Source organism: Natator depressus, chromosome 1, assembly GCF_965152275.1.
Source record: "Natator depressus isolate rNatDep1 chromosome 1, rNatDep2.hap1, whole genome shotgun sequence".
In the NCBI taxonomy this organism is placed as follows: Eukaryota; Metazoa; Chordata; order Testudines; family Cheloniidae; genus Natator; species Natator depressus.
The window spans coordinates 231,055,809-231,074,720 of NC_134234.1; the positions used below are offsets into that span (position 1 = coordinate 231,055,809).

General features: G+C 38.3%; 1 protein-coding gene across 11 annotated transcripts in view; it reads right to left on the minus strand.

The window, feature by feature from the left end:
• The window catches only part of SOX5 (SRY-box transcription factor 5), a 606,300-nt gene that overhangs the window by 186,836 nt on the left and 400,552 nt on the right, over positions 1–18,912 (minus strand). For all 11 annotated transcript variants that reach the window (XM_074937768.1, XM_074937807.1, XM_074937745.1 and 8 more), the window contains 2 exons: positions 17,612–17,698; positions 2,014–2,186 (listed from right to left, as the gene is read on the minus strand). In XM_074937768.1, the coding sequence (XP_074793869.1) occupies positions 2,014–2,186; positions 17,612–17,698 (260 nt within the window). The remainder of the gene's footprint in view (positions 1–2,013; positions 2,187–17,611; positions 17,699–18,912) is intronic.

The window sequence follows — 18,912 nt, forward strand, 5'->3', positions numbered from 1 at the left end:
CCCAAGTCTCCTGATTCAAAGTCCTGCGTATTTATCACAAGACCATCCTTCCCTCTCAACTGAGTAGGGTGATTGTGTGACTCTGGACAGATCCCATTTACAATTGATGAGAAGGTACAAAAAGTGTTCTGACTCACAGACTATGTCTACACTGCAGCCACAGGTGTGATTTGCAGCATATGCAGGTGTTACCCATGCTAGCTCTGTTCTACCTAGCTTGCTAAAATTAGAAATGAGGACACTGCAGTGCAAGCTTCAGCGCCAGCTGCACAAACAGTTTATGGGAATAACATCCACTTATCGAGGGGAGAACTGCTGAGCTTCTCCCCACAAATAAAATTTTAATTTCCTTTATTAAACTAGTCGCATACGAAACTCCTATCAGTACCTGACTTGATAGCCTGGGGAAAGAAAAAAGCTCTGTGTGTTTAGAGAGGCTCACTGTTAATGATTAAATAAATACTTTAGTTTATATTTTTTATAAAAATCAGTTTGTATATAATGCATGACCACAAGGATTTCTATCCTGCAGGATTGTTTTATTGCTCTTTTTTTGCATTCTCACTCTATTCTCCTTTTCTCTTTTGGACTATTCAGTGGTATTAAAACAATAGTGACCTCTACAGGTGAGGGTACGGGTCCTGATGTATGTCTCCTCACAAAGATCTTGCTAGTGATGCCTCTCCATCTTTGTCTGTATACCAGCAACAATGTGAAAGGGCTACTCTAATTTAATTATTCATTTATTCATTTCTCCTGCTGTCCCTTAAAGAATTTCTTCTTCTGTGAGGACTTTATGTTCAAGAGATGGGAATTCCACAGAACAGCTCAGCCACGATATGCAGCAATAAGGATGAAATTTTAACTATCCAAGCACCAGTAAAAACAAAGACATAGCTCCCACAGCAACCATAATTCCTCTTGTGCATAATGCAGTGTTTTCCATTGTATGTTGTCAACTGGTGTGCTTTATTATATACATGCAATGTGGGGGACTTACCGTAGTTTTGGCAATAATGAATGAATTTCCAGACTTTTGTGAGTTTCAAATAAGTCATACAGGTGCTTTCTTTAATTTGCTCTTTTTTAAAAAATAAGAAAGAGCTATAATTGATCAGACATTCAAATAAATGCAGTGTTTTCCCATGTTTACAGGAAATACATTCAAGAAATAACATATGGAATGTCTAAACCAACAAATAAATTCAAATCTGTTTATTTCAAGATGCAGAATTCTAGAGCCAGACACACACCCAAGACATAGTGTATCTGGATAACAGCACTCAGCACACACTTAGGGCGCAATTTTAAGCCAGGTTTCTGTTTGTCCTCAATTTTTGTCTACACAAAGCTGGGCAGACACATACATGTGCCTTCACTTTTGTGAAAATTTGTGCCTAGAGAAAAGTATTGGGAAAAGGGGTGATTTTGCATGCAAATTCTAACATATGCATGTATTGATAAGTGTGAACACATATTTGTGCCTGCAAAGTGTAGATGCATGTATTTGTGAGGGCTGAAAATCAGTCTCTTAAATGGGGAAGACAAGTATTACAGGGGTTCATATTTTATGTATTTCTCATTCAGTTCTTTTCAGACTTCACAAACTGCACTTTCTGGTGGCATTGCACTATCTAAGGGCCACATTTTGCTCTGTTATGCACAACCAATCTCATTGACTTCAAGTGGCCATTGGCACAGGCACATTGTGCAGGGCTGAATTTCTGTTTTTATTTGCACTCCTAAAACAAAACAATTTTTGAGTTTTTGTCTCCCAAAACAGTGGGACAATTATTTGAAAAGTAGAAAAACCACCATTTTTTAACCCTACGGAAAATAAAATAATGCTTCGATATATTTTTACCTGACTTTCCACACCCCAAACCAAAAGGAAAACTTAATTCTGGGCTAAGAACAATCTTGAGAAATTTTAGCCCTCAAAGATAAACTATTGGAAAGTTAAACATCAATGAATAGGAGCTTAGAATGAGATTTGCTATAATAATCACTCACCTGTTCTTGTTGCTGCTTAGCCAGCTCCATTTGCTGGCGTTGTTTCTCGATTTGTGATGCAGCCAGTTTCTTCTGTTCATCATGAGCTGCCAGCAGCTGCTCACGCAAACTGGTCAGTTGATTGATCATACCCATAAGCTGCCTTTCTTTCTCAGCTAGGCTTTCTGGAGTCCCTGGGCATCATAGAGTGACAAAAGGTAAAGAGAAGAGAGAGAAATGAGAGCTGGGTAATTTTTAAATGGCAGTCTCAGTATAAACAGAATCTCAGTACAGTATATGCAAAATCACAACGCATATAGCAGTGCACTGTTCTGGAACAACTAGGGACATACACTTCACAGAAAAATGAGACAGGGAGGATGATTAAGGCACCATTCAATTCCCTGCACTACCACTATTTTGCTGTGTAACTGAGGAAGTCACTTATTTATTCTCTCTGTGCCTCAGTTACCCATCTGTAAAACTGGGGTTAATAATATTTCCTTTCCCTGCTCCCCCCGCTTTTCTTCCAGTAGCCTATTCAGTAGAGCGGATAGAAACATGGAGAAACAGTTCTGTGAAAACTTTCAAAGTTGTTTACATTTCACAGGGTTCACAACAAACTGTTTTAAAAATGTTTCTGTCAAAACTGGATATCCACATTTTTCTGTCTCCAGAAAAGCCGCTCCCCTGTGAGGTAGGTATTATCATCCCCACTGTACAAATGGGCATTCTGAAGAATAGAAATCTTATTCACATTAGATTTTTTATTCTTTTTTTCTTTAGGGCAGGGCAGCTGCCAGCATTCTAGCTGCCATGTCACCCAGCTTTGCTCTGATCAGGGTTAGATGATACAGTGGTTAAAATGCCAATAGCTGCTACCACGATTGCGATCACTGGTGAGAATTTTTTAAAGTCTAGTGTAGAGTAGAAATAGCTAAGAGGTTGTGCCACTTGCCATCATTAACCCAACTTGCTCGCTATGTTATTTTACAAACACCAAATTTCTGTTATGTACAAGTGCACTAGAAATACGTTCTGCTCATGCTTTCCCAGAAATAGGTACCAATTACCACCATCCAATTTTTTCACCACAGCAGGTTTCCTTTCACCCAGAAAGGAATGAGAGGGGATCTGGGGATGGTGTAGTAAGAGCCCCACAGATCAGAGAGAAATCAAAATATAATTAATCAAAAACTATGTACAATGATGGCACCTTTGCCATGAATTGAAAAGACGATCAATTAAATAATAAAATATACTCGCAGGTAATCTACCAGCACCCACCAACACCACACAACCCTGGCAAAACTCCCCTCCCTTACAGAAATCAGAACCCATGAAGTTCATTCCCCAAAAGCTTGAGGAAATGGATAAGCCTTCTGTCTAGATGCCTAAAACAGTCTGCTTTTGGGACAACCCTGCCACACAAACCCCTCTCAAATCCAAGAAGTGTTCTGTTGCCAATGTCACCAATGCTCTCCAATTCAACAAAAGAAAAACTGGCGACTACACTAACCATGCTCATAGCCAACTATCAATCAGACATGAAAAGAGCTACTGGTAATAGCTCATTTAGTCCACCCCCCTGCCAGTGCAGGAATCTTCCCTGCAATATATTTACCAGTGCTTTCTGGATTGGATTTCACAGATTCATAGATTTTAAGGTCAGAAGGGACCTTGTGATCGTTTAGCCTGACCTCCAGTATAGCACAGGCCACAGAATTTCCCCAGAATAAGTAGCAGAGGAAAAACATCCAATCTTGATTTAAAAAATATTTCAGTGATGGAGAATCCACCATGACCCCCTTGGTAAATTGTTCCAATGGTTAATTACTCTCACTATTAAAAATGTACACATTACTTCCAGTCTGGATTTGTCTAGCTTCAACTTCCAGCTATTGGATCGTGTTATACCTGTCTCTGCTGGATTGAAGAGCCTGTTATTAAACACTTGTTCCCCATGTAGGTACTAACAAACTGTAATCAAGTCACCCCTTCTCTTTATTAAACTAAATAGATTGAGCTCCTTGAATCTGTCACTACAAGGCATGTTTTTTAATCCTTTAATCATTCTCGTGGCTCTTCTTTGAACTCTCTCAACTTTATCAGCATCCTTTTTGAATTGTGGGCACCAGAACTGGACATAGTATTCTCATCTTAAATGGTGGGCCATCTACTGCTTCCTTTGAAAGATGATTTCACAATTGAATACATGTCACCACTATTAGGGATATTTTTGTGATATTTAGCTTAATTTAAATTCACTTATTTTCATCCAGTGCTCCCAGCAACACTCCTTCATTACACTTTAACCAATTCCAAATCTTTTAAGTACTTGCAGACAGTTACGTATATCTGGGAAAATACATAGGGTCAGGCTTTTGGTACAAAAGTAATGTCACTTGATTGAACTTCCTATTAAAAGTCCATAATAAAAGAGAGAGCTTTATGGGGAAATACTCTCACTATCGATGGGAGCATATTTGCTAACACTATCAAAAGACCCATGGGGGTAGGCTGCAAACTTGAGAGATGCAATGAAACAGAAACTAGAGAACTTTTTTAAAGTTCTGTTAAAACTTGTGAGAAAGAATGGGAGCTTATGGTAATATACTAAGAATGGGGGAGAAAACACTTTTAAGTTACAATTTTCACTTCAAACATCAGAGACAAAGCACTAGTTTAAGTCATGCAATTAGTTAGAAGTGTCTATTATGACTCCCCCCATTCCCTGGCTGTTTTTCAGGGGGGGCAATGTGCAGCTTTTCTAAGTGATACAAATGAAATTATCCTAAAGGACCATTCTTGCCCAGCAATCTTAGCTACAAAGAAACATTTAATATTTTGTATCACTGAAAAGATTAATGTTATAATTACTGTTTGATTTACATGGAGCTGGTTGAACACTGAAAAAGTGTTTGCAAATATTTTATTCTAAATATTTACTGAGGGGGTGGCTGCGTGGGTGTGTGTGTGGATTTGGCTAGTTCTAAGCTAGGGACAGGCAAGAATAAATGTTTGTCAAATAACTTATTTGAAAAATATAGTGATATTTGTCAAAGACAGTCAACTAATATGACTTTATCAAGTAATATGAATTTATACTGTGCCTTTCATTTGAGGATCTCTAAGAACTCAGAAAATATTAACAAATCCCACAACAACTCTTAGAAGTAGAGAAGTATTTCACATGTGTAAATTGATAGAAGTCATATGGTTAGTCAATGGCAGAACTGGGAAGAGAACCCAGGAGTTCTGACACCTGGTATTCTAAGCCCAGACCGCGGTGCCTAAGAGAGACTAAACACTCATCACACTGGCACTAATAAGAGACAGTTACCTAATTTCAGACACATCTAAACTTTTCTGAACGGTCTCTTAATCTTATTAATCCATTCACGAGCAAGAAATCTCTCCCAAAGAGAAATGGACAGCTTTATTCAAGTTGTAGAAGCACAATTAAATTAGAGATGGGTTCAGAGCTTAGGTTGAGACATATTTCACACTGGCCATCTAACCATTGTCAAAGAGCAACACATTTTGGTCACTACCAATATATATTCAACAAAATCAACTTTTTCTGTGCACTATGTATTCATCTCTAGGTACTGCACAGAGTTATAACAACTGTTCATCTACTTTTAAAACAAATAAGAGTTGAATATAATGCTGCCTTTGAAAACCAACCTCATGCTCATCATAATTATTGCTCAGAATGAAAGAACAAGTAGAAATGCTATCTGGTCAAGAATAAGGCCTGATTTACATTGGGGAAATAGCCCTTAAAATTCTAACTGGTTTTAAAATCGATTCTACTACCTCATTTTAAACTTAGCTGGAGTTGTAGTGTAAACCAGACTCCAGATGGCCTGAACTGCTGCTATTAAACCAATCTCAATACCAACTGAAAGTGGTTATGTAAGTGGATGTAACAACTCGAACGCATATTTCCTTCATGTACATGCCTGTTCTGCTGATCATGCAAAACGCATGTAAGCAGAAAAAGTGACACTTTGTCCTATCTGCTACTATCTACTCCTTAAAATGCAACATGAGGAGGTTCCGATATTAACCACCATGCACACAACTGCTGACATTTCACTAAATATGATTTCAGTTTGTAGAGATTTTTTAAATTTACCTCAAAAATATATTTTACTATGTTACCAACTATGCAATGAAAGACACTGTAGAGACAGCTGCAAAGTCGAATTTTTACAAAAAGCTCTCACTATAGCTAACATCAGTGAAGCTGGTAGCAATGTTGGGAACCCTACTGTGGGCAAGTTGTTGCCCCCAGCAGCCACTTCCAGCAGCTTGCCTGTTAAACTTGCTCAGAGCTAGTCCTGTTGATAATTGAGTTTAAAAAGGCTCTGGCTGTTGGAGACTAGTCTATACTATTCATATACTCTTCACATGATTTCCGTGCTTTAAGTCTACACCATGTAGAGTGATTAAAAAATGGAACAGCCCATTGTGGCAATGTACAAACTGACAATGAGTTAGACTATTTCATACAAGTATTGAAAAGGAAAAGGAAAGTGGCCTAACAACGACTGCCCTTAAAATTACACTGAATTACCATCAAATCCGCAACAAATGTGCATTTCATGTTTAACAAAGCTTTTTAACCACCAGGCCACCTGCCGTTCAGGATATATTGCTCTAGGTGGACACACTGTTCTCATTGTTCCGTAGCACTGCAGAGGCACAACGTGGATTTTCCACCATGAACTTTATCAAACAAGCCCACACACACACACACACATAAGCATCAAAGCAAACCCCAGGACTAGTTGCAGTTACGAGTGAAGACACTTTCCAGACCCCTCTGTTTATTCTCTACTGGCATGAAGGAAGGGACTGGGAACAAAACATATTTGTGGACACAGTCACAATGAGCACTTGACAGCCACAGCCGGCAGCACTAATGGAGGACCAAGTTAATGCTATTCTGTAAGGTTAAATCTATATTTTACCCCAAATTGACACTATCCACAATATTGTTTAGGACTAAAATGATTACACATTCTCAGCTCCGACTCTCAGTCTGAGACTGGTGGTGGCAGTGACATTTTAATGTACATTAAAGTGAGGACACATAAGACCAAGTAAGAGGAGAACCCCATCATATTCACGCAAAACAGAACAAGCAGAAGGTTGACAAATGGTTTTAGACACTCACAGCAGCAAAAATATTTCATTTTTATTTCCTGGAGAGCACAACTCAGAAACTGGGATAACCATGACATTTTTATTTTGTCAGATAAGCCTTAGATGCTGATGGACATGCGATCAGAATCCCCCCCCAACTCCACCAGATACACTCTAAGACAAAAAGGATAGTGGCAAAACATTGCAGTATGGTTTTGTATAATCTCTGTGACACTGTTAAATAACTAGGAACATTATCAATCAGAGGTACAGGGGAAAAAATAGTAGACAGTTAAACTCATCCCCCGAGTCAGTTTACTATCAAAGTAATTACCTAAATAGCTTTTGAATTGTCAGTATCTGTTTTTCAAAGAAAATCAAAGAAAACAATGTGCTAGTATAAAGCCTGGCAAACATAATTACATTGTATTATGTTCATATCATAAAACAGTTATTGTTTAAAAAAATCAAATCCTGTGTACATGGGGGAAAAATGGGGGGAAAAATCCATTAAATGGGAATAGCCATTTTTTCAAGATGTTCTACATATCTCAAACAGTGCAACATGTTTGGTTTGCTGTGATACAATGTAATAATACTTAGCTCATATAGTATTAGAGCTCATGTTATCTTCAAAGCACTTTAAAACAATAACTAATTAATCCTCTCAAAGCCCCAGGCAGGCAGGAAAGCATTATTATCCCTTTTTAACACTTTCTTAAACATGGGGAAACTGAGGCACAAAGGTTAAGTGACTTCTGTATGGTCACACTTAACTTTATACACTGCAAGTAGTCTCATTGGTCAAAACCAGGCTCCACTGAAGTCAATGGCAAAACTCCCATTTAATTCAACAGGACTAAGATTTCACCCATTGAATTTAATGGGCGTACTCACAGTTTGTTATGTTATGCACTTATGTAAACCTTTGTTAGGTCAGGGCCTAATAATTTGGACATGGTCTAAAGGGAGCTGTGAACACAGACCATACCTACACTATAAGACCAACCAAGTCAGGGAACCAAGTTACAAAACAGTTGTCCCTTACCCTTAACCCTGGCAAAACAGTGGTAAAATGGCGTGGATGGGAACATACTTATACTCCATAACTAGTTAAAACCTTGGTGATGTCCAAGTGTTTTTTGCTTAGTTATGTGATTTTTTTTTTGAAGTGAAGATGGGCCTTTAATTTAGGCACAATGTTTTACAAACTTTAAAATAATAATAATAAAAAAAAAGATATGAGGGGGAAGTTTATCAAATCCCACAGTCCTTGCATGGCCCCAGCTCCCACCAGCATCAATAGGAGTTACTTCCAAGACTAGATATAACTTCAGGATTAGACTTCATTTGAACAGACTTTTTTTCCTTGACATTTTTACTCCACCCCCCACCCACATCGCAGACCACTGTATTTTTTTTCTTCAATTTTAACTTTCCCCTGCAGTGTTGGAAACCCAAACACAATGTTATTGTGCTAAGCAAAGGGAACTGGAAAGTGAAATAGATCAGATGCAGAATTTCATTCTCCAAACTGAGTGAAATGCAAAACAAACTAACAGCATAAATTGTGAAGGGTATATTTGATTTTTTGTTCTATCCATTTCAGTAATTTTAGGTGTCGCTAGAAACACACAGGGATTTATTTTAAACACATGGGTCCAATTCTGTACTAATTTACTCCCTATGCAAATCCATTGGAGCCAATAGGATTGCACTTGATATAAGTCATCTTCAGATTTGTTGCATTAATTTTATCTTGGTTAGGTTTCCTCTAAAATCATAGTGTTAAAGCCTGGTAGTATTCATTTTAAATGGGAATATTCTCCCCTTGAGCCACACATGGAACTGCCATTGACGTCAACAGCAGTTCTGTATGTGGGGCAATGGGGAGTTTATGTTATGCTCTTTCAGGAAATGTACCCTGATAAACAGACATAACTGGCTGGGGTAAGTATGGAATTTAAACACCTTTTTTCTGTCTTTGATGAGAAATTTTTACAATTATTACCAGTCATTGATAAACCAAATTATTAATGCTATATCACTGCTGTGTGTTTTGTGAGTGTGCATTTGTACATGCACACAAACCCCCTGTATACTTCCAACTCAATGCTATGGAAATAGCTACAATGAGTATTTATTGTGAGTTGGCATGATGATTTTCAAGCCAGTAACTCTTTGGGATTGCCAGGACATAAAAATCTGAAAATTGGCATTTTCAACTAAGTATTTAAGCCAACTTCAGTGCACAGTGGCCACCATTACTTTACAATGCATGTCTGAAATATACAGATACCTAGCTTGTTAAATTAATTGACTCCATACGGATATGTGAAATCAGCTTAATAGAAGGAAACTTTCTGATTGATTTGTACTAGCTGAGCCATAGCTTACAATAAGAAAAAAAAAGTTATCTATCTACGGTTTTCTGTAATATATTTTCTTCTGTATTTTAACAAATAAAGCAGGGGTTCTCAAACTGGAGGTCGGAACCCCTCGGGTTGCGAGGTTATTACATGGGGGGTCACGAGCTGTCAACCTCCACTCCAAACCCCGCTTTGCCTCCAGCATTTATAATGGTGTTAACTATATTAAAAAGTGTTTTTAATTTATAAGGGGGGAGGGTCACACTCAGAGGCTTGCTGTGTGAAAGGGGTCACCAGTAAAAAAGTTTGAGAGCCACTGAAATAAATATGTTCTTTTTGGAATAACAGCCTAGAAGGTGGATACTCATCTTGATTTGAGCATGTGTACTGTCTGAAACGTTTAGCCTTCAAGGAAGATGGCTTGGAATGAACTAAAACATTTGATGAACAATAATATTTAGCTATTGTTACCCTCAAGAATGAATATTCTGTAGGGACAAAGACACAGCCTTCTGCTCAGTAGTACATTCTGAAACAGACCAGTCCATTACCTATTCTGCAATGCTAGAAATAAGTCCTCAGTGAATATTCAATATTGGCTGTCATAAAATTTTTGGTACAGTAGGCTGCAAACAAAGCTTGGTATTTAACCAGGTTAGTTACTTACTGTCAAGGTTACAAAAAGAATAGACAACATTGTATTAGGACTACTTCTCAACAGCTATTCATTGTGCCCACATCCAGGCAACAAGCTGTAACTATGCTAGCTGATTCATGTTTTGAATTGTATACAGCAGCAAAAGACAAACTCAGCATAATAAAGGTGTGTGTGTGTTTCTGTGTGTGTGTGTATGCATGTGTGTGTGTATATATATGCTCTTCCTTTTGACAGACTGGTAATTGTAGCTCAGGACATTAATCTTTATCAGCTCCATCCATGAGGTACTTTTAACGCAAAGAGGACATTGGTTTTAGCCTTTTTGTTTGTTTGTTTGTTTGTTTTTAAAGCCAATGCTCTGGATGACATTTAAATGGAGGAGGTTGGCCTCCACATGGTCAAACAAAATAAAGCCATTGCCATTTGCTATTTAAATTAATTCAATTTTAGACTTTTTCCCCCTCTATTGATAACCACTTTTAAAAAAGTGAGAGAGGTATTTGGTTAAGTAGGATTTCATTTTTTATTTATTATGAGTCATAATGCTTATTCAGAGAAAATGCTGAAATAATCCAGTGCAGCTTGAAAGCAGCACTTTAACTATTTTGTCACAAAGCTCTCGATTTTAATATTTTTAACGGTATTTCCTCCAATCCTATTTGGTGGCCTTCTCCCAAGACTTTGTTGCCATTTCCATTTCTTGGACTAACCTCCACCTGCAGGGACAAATGAGAATAGCTCCCTTCAGCCACAGTGTCCATTTCAGTCTTTCAAGTTCATCTGAAAGCGGCACTGCGGTGGTGTGGCTCGATTGGCACTCTCTGTTTCTTTGCCGGCTGAGAGTATCACATTGTATACTGATCAACCACTATTTCAGCAGCTGCCAAGTTTGCCTTTAAAATTTAGGTTCCCCAGTGTGCCACTGGGCAAGTTCCCCCCTCCAGCACTTTTGGAACATCAGCAAAGGCCTAAAGCTCACTGTCAGCAAATTGCTACTATTAAAAAAAAAAAAGTAAATAAACAGAGAGAAGATGATACCAAGTAGGTTTCAATAAATATTGAATTTATCATACTTAAGAAGCCAACCACCACATATATCTTATCTCCTCTACTTATGATTCTCTCTCTCACTCTCCTTCTCTCTCCTATTCCAAATACAACACTTTCCATAAAAAAGAATACCACAGGTCCACATCTGACAGAAACATGCAAACATTTTTCAAACAATAATTTGCAAATGCAAATTCACACAGCTATGAAGGGAATGCTCAGCTTTCACACATCTCCTGGGGAGCTGTGCTTCATTAGTTAAAGGTTTAAACCCAGTTTTTGCCCAATGAATAATCACCCCCTCCTTCTCCTTTCCCACATCTAAATGTGGAATCCTTTGCTCTCTTGTCTTCAGTTTACAGATTATGAGATGCAACATGTCACTCACTGGATTACTGCTCGTAACCTGAGCGCTACCCCAAGCTTACTTGTCTTCAACTTGTCCAGTGTTACTTAAATGGAATTATCGGTCACAATCCATATACTGAATCTGCATAGCCCACTTATCTCAAGATTCTGTGTGTCACCTCACAGATTATCCATTTTAATCCATACATTGAATCTACATAACATATGTCTTTAATTCACGGCTCTGATGAGCTACAGTATCACTGAATGGATTATTTCTCTTAATCCATTATTGGCAGTCATAAGACTGTTCACTGAATATACATTCATGCCCCGACTTCACTATACACAAGCAAGATTAAAGTCTTCATCAAACACAGTTTTGTCATATATCAAACACAGTTTAATATAAATACCTGTACTGATATTTCATACAACATGTAACAGAGCTCTCTGCTTAAAAATAAATGTCTATGTCACGTATATATGGGTTTAGTGCATTAAGATTAGGCATGGTGGGTTAATCCTGCTCTCATTTAAATCTGGAGTTACTCCACTGGAGTTGCCCTGCTTTCAAACGGGTGCAGTTGAGAGCCAGATCTGCCCCAATGACTCTTCATTTTTACAAGAGGTAAAAAGAAGAGTTCACCAGAGTTGTTTGGGGACTATCCCATGCAATAGAGAGGGCTTTTAAAAAAAAAATGCAGATTCAGACTTGCCCAGACTTTCAGAGATTCAGGCACAACAGTTCTTAAACAATTAACTTTGCGGAAAAGGACCTAGGGGTGACAGTGGACGAGAAGCTGGATATGAGTCAACAGTGTGCCCTTGTTGCCAAGAAGGCCAATGGCATTTTGGGATGTATAAGTAGGGGCATAGCGAGCAGATCGAGGGATGTGATCGTTCCCCTCTATTCGACACTGGTGAGGCCTCATCTGGAGTACTGTGTCCAGTTTTGGGCCCCACACTACAAGAAGGATGTGGATAAATTGGAGAGAGTCCAGCGAAGGGCAACAAAAATGATTAGGGGTCTAGAGCACATGACTTATGAAGAGAGGCTGAGGGAGCTGGGATTGTTTAGTCTGCAGAAGAGAAGAATGAGGGGGGATTTGATAGCTGCTTTCAACTACCTGAAAGGGGGTTCCAAAGAGGATGGCTCTAGACTGTTCTCAATGGTAGCAGATGACAGAACGAGGAGTAATGGTCTCAAGTTGCAATGGGGGAGGTTTAGATTGGATATTAGGAAAAACTTTTTCACTAAGAGGGTGGTGAAACACTGGAATGCGTTACCTAGGGAGGTGGTAGAATCTCCTTCCTTAGAGGTTTTTAAGGTCAGGCTTGACAAAGCCCTGGCTGGGATGATTTAGTTGGGGATTGGTCCTGCTTCGAGCAGGGGGTTGGACTAGATGACCTTCTGGGGTCCCTTCCAACCCTGATATTCTATGATTCTATGATTCTATGAACTTAGCGGTACTTTAATTCTGGGAGTAAGCAAAGTCAGGAAGATTTTAAACAAAAGTCAGTTCAAACTTTTGTCTTGTAATTCCCTATACTGATTCAAAATTAGTTAAGTGGGGGACATATCAAAATGTATTAACTCCTGGCAAATGGGAAATAAATTAGATTAACACAAAAGCCCTATGCATGCTAGGAAAATTTTTCAAAGTTTTCTCACCATTGCTAATGCCAGTTCAACCCCACTAGTGTTAGCAACACTGGAAAACCTAGTGCAGAAGGCCCACTGAATGCTACCACTGTCCCTGCTGAAGGGGTCGCGCCAGCTGACGTCCCCCATCTACAATAGGACTTCCAACAATGGTAACACTGGTGGAACTGAAATAGCATTAACAGCAGCAGAGCGTGTTCTGGGTGTGGAGACAGAGGAACACAGCAATTCAGGATTTGCCATATTGTATCAGGCCATTGGTCCATCCCACATACTGCCTCTGCTGTAGCCAATATTGATGCTATGGAGGAAGACAACCACTCTCACCTTACACTGCATGGAAGCTAACGTGCTGTGCTGGACTGGGAGGAAATCAGACTCCTGTAGGTGATCCGTTTTAGCTCTGAAACTCATCCTGCTTCACTGAATCCAATAAAGTGTATTACCCATGACTAATCCAACGGGCTTTTCTGAACCCATTTCCAAAACCAGTGGATGTAGAAAGAATTTCTATTTAAACATATCTAATTAATTCAATACATATTTTAAAAGTTTTAAACAACTTAATTGCTTGGTGCTTTGAAAAGAATTAAAGGGCATCTTGTATTGGAATTTCATTTAGTGTACTATGGATTGACTTGCTTTGAGCAGATTCAAAATTGTGTGACTTTCAAAATAAGATCTCCTCGGAAGCCTCCATCCTCAGGCTTGTACTTTTCTTCCACCCACTATTACTATATATCTATACAAACACACACACAATATACAACGGATACACTTGTTTATGTCAATTTTTATAGCTACTATTGGTTCTGGAAGTTTCCCGCAAATTTAAATGTAGGTGATATCCTTGAAATGTGTATGAAACTGGAATGAACTTTTCAAGAATACACACATACATTCACACCACAAGAATAAAACACTATTTTCCCCTTTTCTTTAATAATTGGACATATATGGATCCTTCCACCTGATGATCTCAAAGTGAAATAAAACTAATTAGGTCTCTGAGCACCCCCTGAAAGATGAGTAAGCATTGCTTCTCCCATTATAAAGATGGGTAAATTGAGAAAGATCTTAAAAGACTTGCTGAAAGTCACAGAACAAGTAAGTGGCAGAGTTGGGATTAGAACTAGGGAATCCTGTTGTAGCTGGTGCTTGCTCTAGCTAATAAACATACTTCCCTACCTCTGGTAAAATATTACCATTTGTTTATTTAAAAGAAATAACAGTAACAGAAAATTAGAATTTAGAAGAATCTTTATCTTCCTCTGATTTTTGCCTCTATCAGAGAATATAATTCAATGTTAATGACATAAACTCAGGCAATAACAATAAGCAACCTCATGCTGAATCTGCAGCACACAACCCTGTAAAACTCCCCTGGATCTAATGAAAAACAATGAAATTTTGAACATTTAAATGGAAAAAACTATTTGCTATACAAAATAGTTGGGCAAAACATCTTTAAGTCCTGTACACTTTCCAGAATGTCCTAATAAAAAGACACTATTTGAGAATGCGTTTCCAAATATCACTAAAAGAGAAATGTTTTTTTTAAATGTGTGTGTGTGTGTGTATGTGTATATATATATACACATACACACACACAGAGAAATTAATTTAAAAATTACAATTGAAAAACTGTTAATAACCTCATGTTCGCATAGCAGGAAAAAAACATTACTTCTTTCCAGTACAATGCCTGTGTGTGTGTATGTACAAAACAGCTCAACTTGCACACCTTTCATGTTGTCTCACTAAATACAGTTGCAATACCACTGACCTATTGTTTGCTAGTCGCTCATGGCTGGCGGTGGCATGAAAACCACATTCCTGGGCACTAAATAATCAGCCTGCATGACCCCCCAAGAACCTGTAAGTCAAATTCATTTACCTCCAGAGGGCAATGCTCTATTGTATCCTCCTTTCTTTCTAGCCACCTACAAACAATGCACAATAATTGCAACTGTCACGGCAGTCAGTAGGAAAAATAAACCAGCGCCTGTTTTCACAGCTTACTGCCAAACCTGATCCAAACACCTAATAACCATGCCCCCAGCCATAGAACCGCAGTTCCAGTAAAATGCATTGGGTGTGAGGCTTTGAACAAAGCTATGAAACAATAACTCAACTTGTGTTCAAAACATGAAATTTAAAAACAAAAGTTAAAGCAAAGAAAACTCTTTCTCCCCATCCTCCCCCTGCCCCCCCACCCCCGGCAAGACTGAAAGAGCTGTTGAATTTCTTTCATGTTATCTTATAGTCGCTGCTGCTTTCATGTTTAACTTGTGAAGGGGAAAGAGAGGAAGGGAGAAAAAAGACTGCCCTCCAACAGAACAAGATCATAGGCATTTGGAAGAGATTGCCTTCTTAGTACAGAGCAAGCTTCAGAGTCTTTACTCAGTCCAAAGAGAGTGGAGGATCACAGGGAGTAAATTTTTTTAAAACTCTAGCATCTCAAGGGTTAAAGAAGTTCCAGAGCGCTTGTGATGGCTGCTGCAGCAAGAAAACATCGAAATCTGAAATGAAAGCCACCTACAGACCCTCACCCTAAAACGTCTTAAAGATTAATGAATCAGTTTACACACCACATCGTAGGGTTACTTAAATCATATACTTTTTGAATATGTACTAACCACACATAAGCCAAGATATTAGCAATAGCTTTCTCTGGCCAATTGACTCATATGTGAGGAAAGTGTGCTCAAGTGCATTTGCATGTGCAAAGACTGAGTAAGGAATTCAGAATTTGGCCCACTTATAAGAGTAATACCTCAGGCTACTTGGTGCTGAAGTGCTGTGTTTGGCCATCAAGTTATCAAATAAGTGTACCAGATGCGTAATTTATTCTGGACTCATATGAGTTACAGTCCCTAGCTAGGGAAGTTGGGGGGAGCAAATGGCATACTTTCCCTGTTGTGTAAGTCAGTGGACTAGAGCAAGCTAGTGCCGGTGGCTCACTTGTGACAAGCTGAAAGGAACATATGAATAAAATACTAAGTTTTAATGTAAACCTATGAATTATTCCCTAAGAGACTGCCTTTTAGGATTAAAGTGACAGCTTTTGTTTCAACATTTTACTGAGTGTTACTGTGCACTGAGAAACAGGTCCTTAAAACTGTCTGGAGTAAGTTTTTGGGACCTTGTCTGAATAAGGACTTCGGGGTTTGCCCCAATACAAGTAAAACAAAAGCAGAAAACTAGGTCTATTAAAAATAAGTAGGGCTTAATTCTGATGTCACACCACTTTTACACTGGTGTATTCTGCTGACTTTAATGGAGCTGCTCTGGATTTGCATTGATGTAAGTGGTGCAAGACATGTTCTAGTTCAAACAGGGTTAAGAACATAAGAACGGCCATACTGGGTCCATCTAGCCCAGCATCGTGTCTTCTGACAGCGGCCAATGCCAGGTGCCCCAGAGGGAATGAACAGAACAGGTAATCACCAAGTGATCCATCCCCTGTCGCCCATTCCCAGCTTTTGGCAAACAGAGGCTAGGGACACCATCACTGCCCATCCTGGCTAATAGCCATTGATGTACCTATTCTTCATGAACTCATCTAAATCAATTTGGGGAAGTTCTATGTTATACAGGAGGTCAGATTAGATGATCACAATAGCCCCATCTGACTTTATCATGTAGGAAGTGGGAGTCTCACACTGATTTCTTTTAGGGGAACATCAGCGTCTTTGGAATTTATATCAAGTTTGACACACTTATTTTGAGCAGAAATACTGTATAAAAATAAACAAGTACCTGTTTCCTAAAATGACCCCCCATATATAAAACGGGTAAATATCTTGGCAAAACAGAAGGTACTACTGCTGAATAATGGTCACACTTTGCATTTTCCTTCTACAGCAGGACTTTAAAGGAACATGCTTTAACACACAGATGTTGTGTGCTATCTCTTAATATCTGAACAAGTTAATTTCAGTACCTAGAGGCATCACCACAAAAACTTTGCCCTTTCATCTATTGCACAATATTATCACAATCTGCACCAACAATAGCAAACATTTCTGATCTCCTTCCGATTTCAGATGTGTAGTTCCTGCTGTATATGGATGCTAAACACTATGTTAATATGCAACTGTGAAAATCTCTGCTGGGTTTTATATGAATCCTATAATAGACTCCCCTTATATTGATAAAAATAGAATTAAAGATGGAACAAAAGCCTTACATAAATGAAAGTGGCTTGTTCATTTAGGACATACCATGGTTTATTAAAAATCACACAGGGAGATTGTACACTGCCAACAAACAAACAAAAAACATGAAGAAGTTCCATAAAGCTAATTATATACAAACATTTTATTTTTGTTTCACTTTAACTCTGTAGGATCACAGTGACAATGTTACCTTTTATTTCTCCAAAGTTCCCTGATCCCATGGCAAGAAGCTTGTCTTTCCAGTCCTTTGATAGTAGCTTTTCAATACTGGGAGTTTCTGAGTGAAGGGAGAAAAAAAATGTAAGAAAATCAACATGACTGGCTCCACAATAGAACTCATTAAAAGTCTATCTGCTAAAAATAAGGCCAACCCTATTCTGGGCCCCAATTCATAATGACTTCATCAACAAACTGATAAGGGGGGGGGGGGAAGAGAATGTGTTTTGTCACCTGCTGTTTCAAAATCATTAGCTTTTTCCTCTTGCAGAACAAAGCCATAGTAATTCTGTATGACAATGGGTACATATAAACCTGCAATTCATTGTTTTTCAATTTAGTGAACAAGTTCCTGCTTATAATGGATGCTTGTCAATTTCAGGGTGTTAGTCCGCAGTCAAAAAATAATTATGTTGAAAAAATGCAGAGTAAAAAAAGGGGCAAAGAATTAGCTCCTAAATCTGCTTCATGTAATTATGTCCCTCTGTGTGTTTACAATTACATCCACTTTATAATGTGTGTTTAAACATCGTGTGGTGGTAAGTACACCGTGGAAAGATTTTCCAGTAACACACACAAACTCAGACATTGTAAATAATAAATAATAATAATAATAATAAAAAAAAAAGTTTGGGGTGATAAAAAGCTTTACAAAGACTGTAAAATCCAGAAATGGGGAAGTGGGGGGAAGGAATGCCTAGAATGGAAACCCATTATTTTCTCATTTCAGATTTCTATCATTTCCTTTTTATAATAAAATATATTTGTTCAATATTTTCAGGGGAAAATACACTGAGGGTGTGGATGTGGCCGATATTTATGTCTTTAATTCTTGCATTTTGAGCTCTTTTTTATGTGGAATTTTAATGCATAAGTAAATATAAATGCTAATAAAATTCAGAGAACATTAAACTCCGTTCCAAACAATGTAATTGTATATTCTTGTCAGCATTTAGATGGGTACACAATTACAATAGCTTTCAATCCCACGATTAGTACTGCATTCAGTTAGAAAATGGAGTGTACTAAAAGATAAGTGTCCCAGTATGCGCCATCTAAATAACAATACCCACACTTATTATCTGGATCTAAGACATATACTGCTATTCTCCACATTTGTGTTTATGTGTATTTGTATTTGTTCAGGCATTTGTTTACCCCCTACCAGGAGAATAAAAGGAGTACATGTTAACTTATCAAAGGGACCGTCTGGCCTAGGGACCATACAATTATTAGCAACTGGTTAATTTTCCCCATAGTAAAAAGCTTTATGAG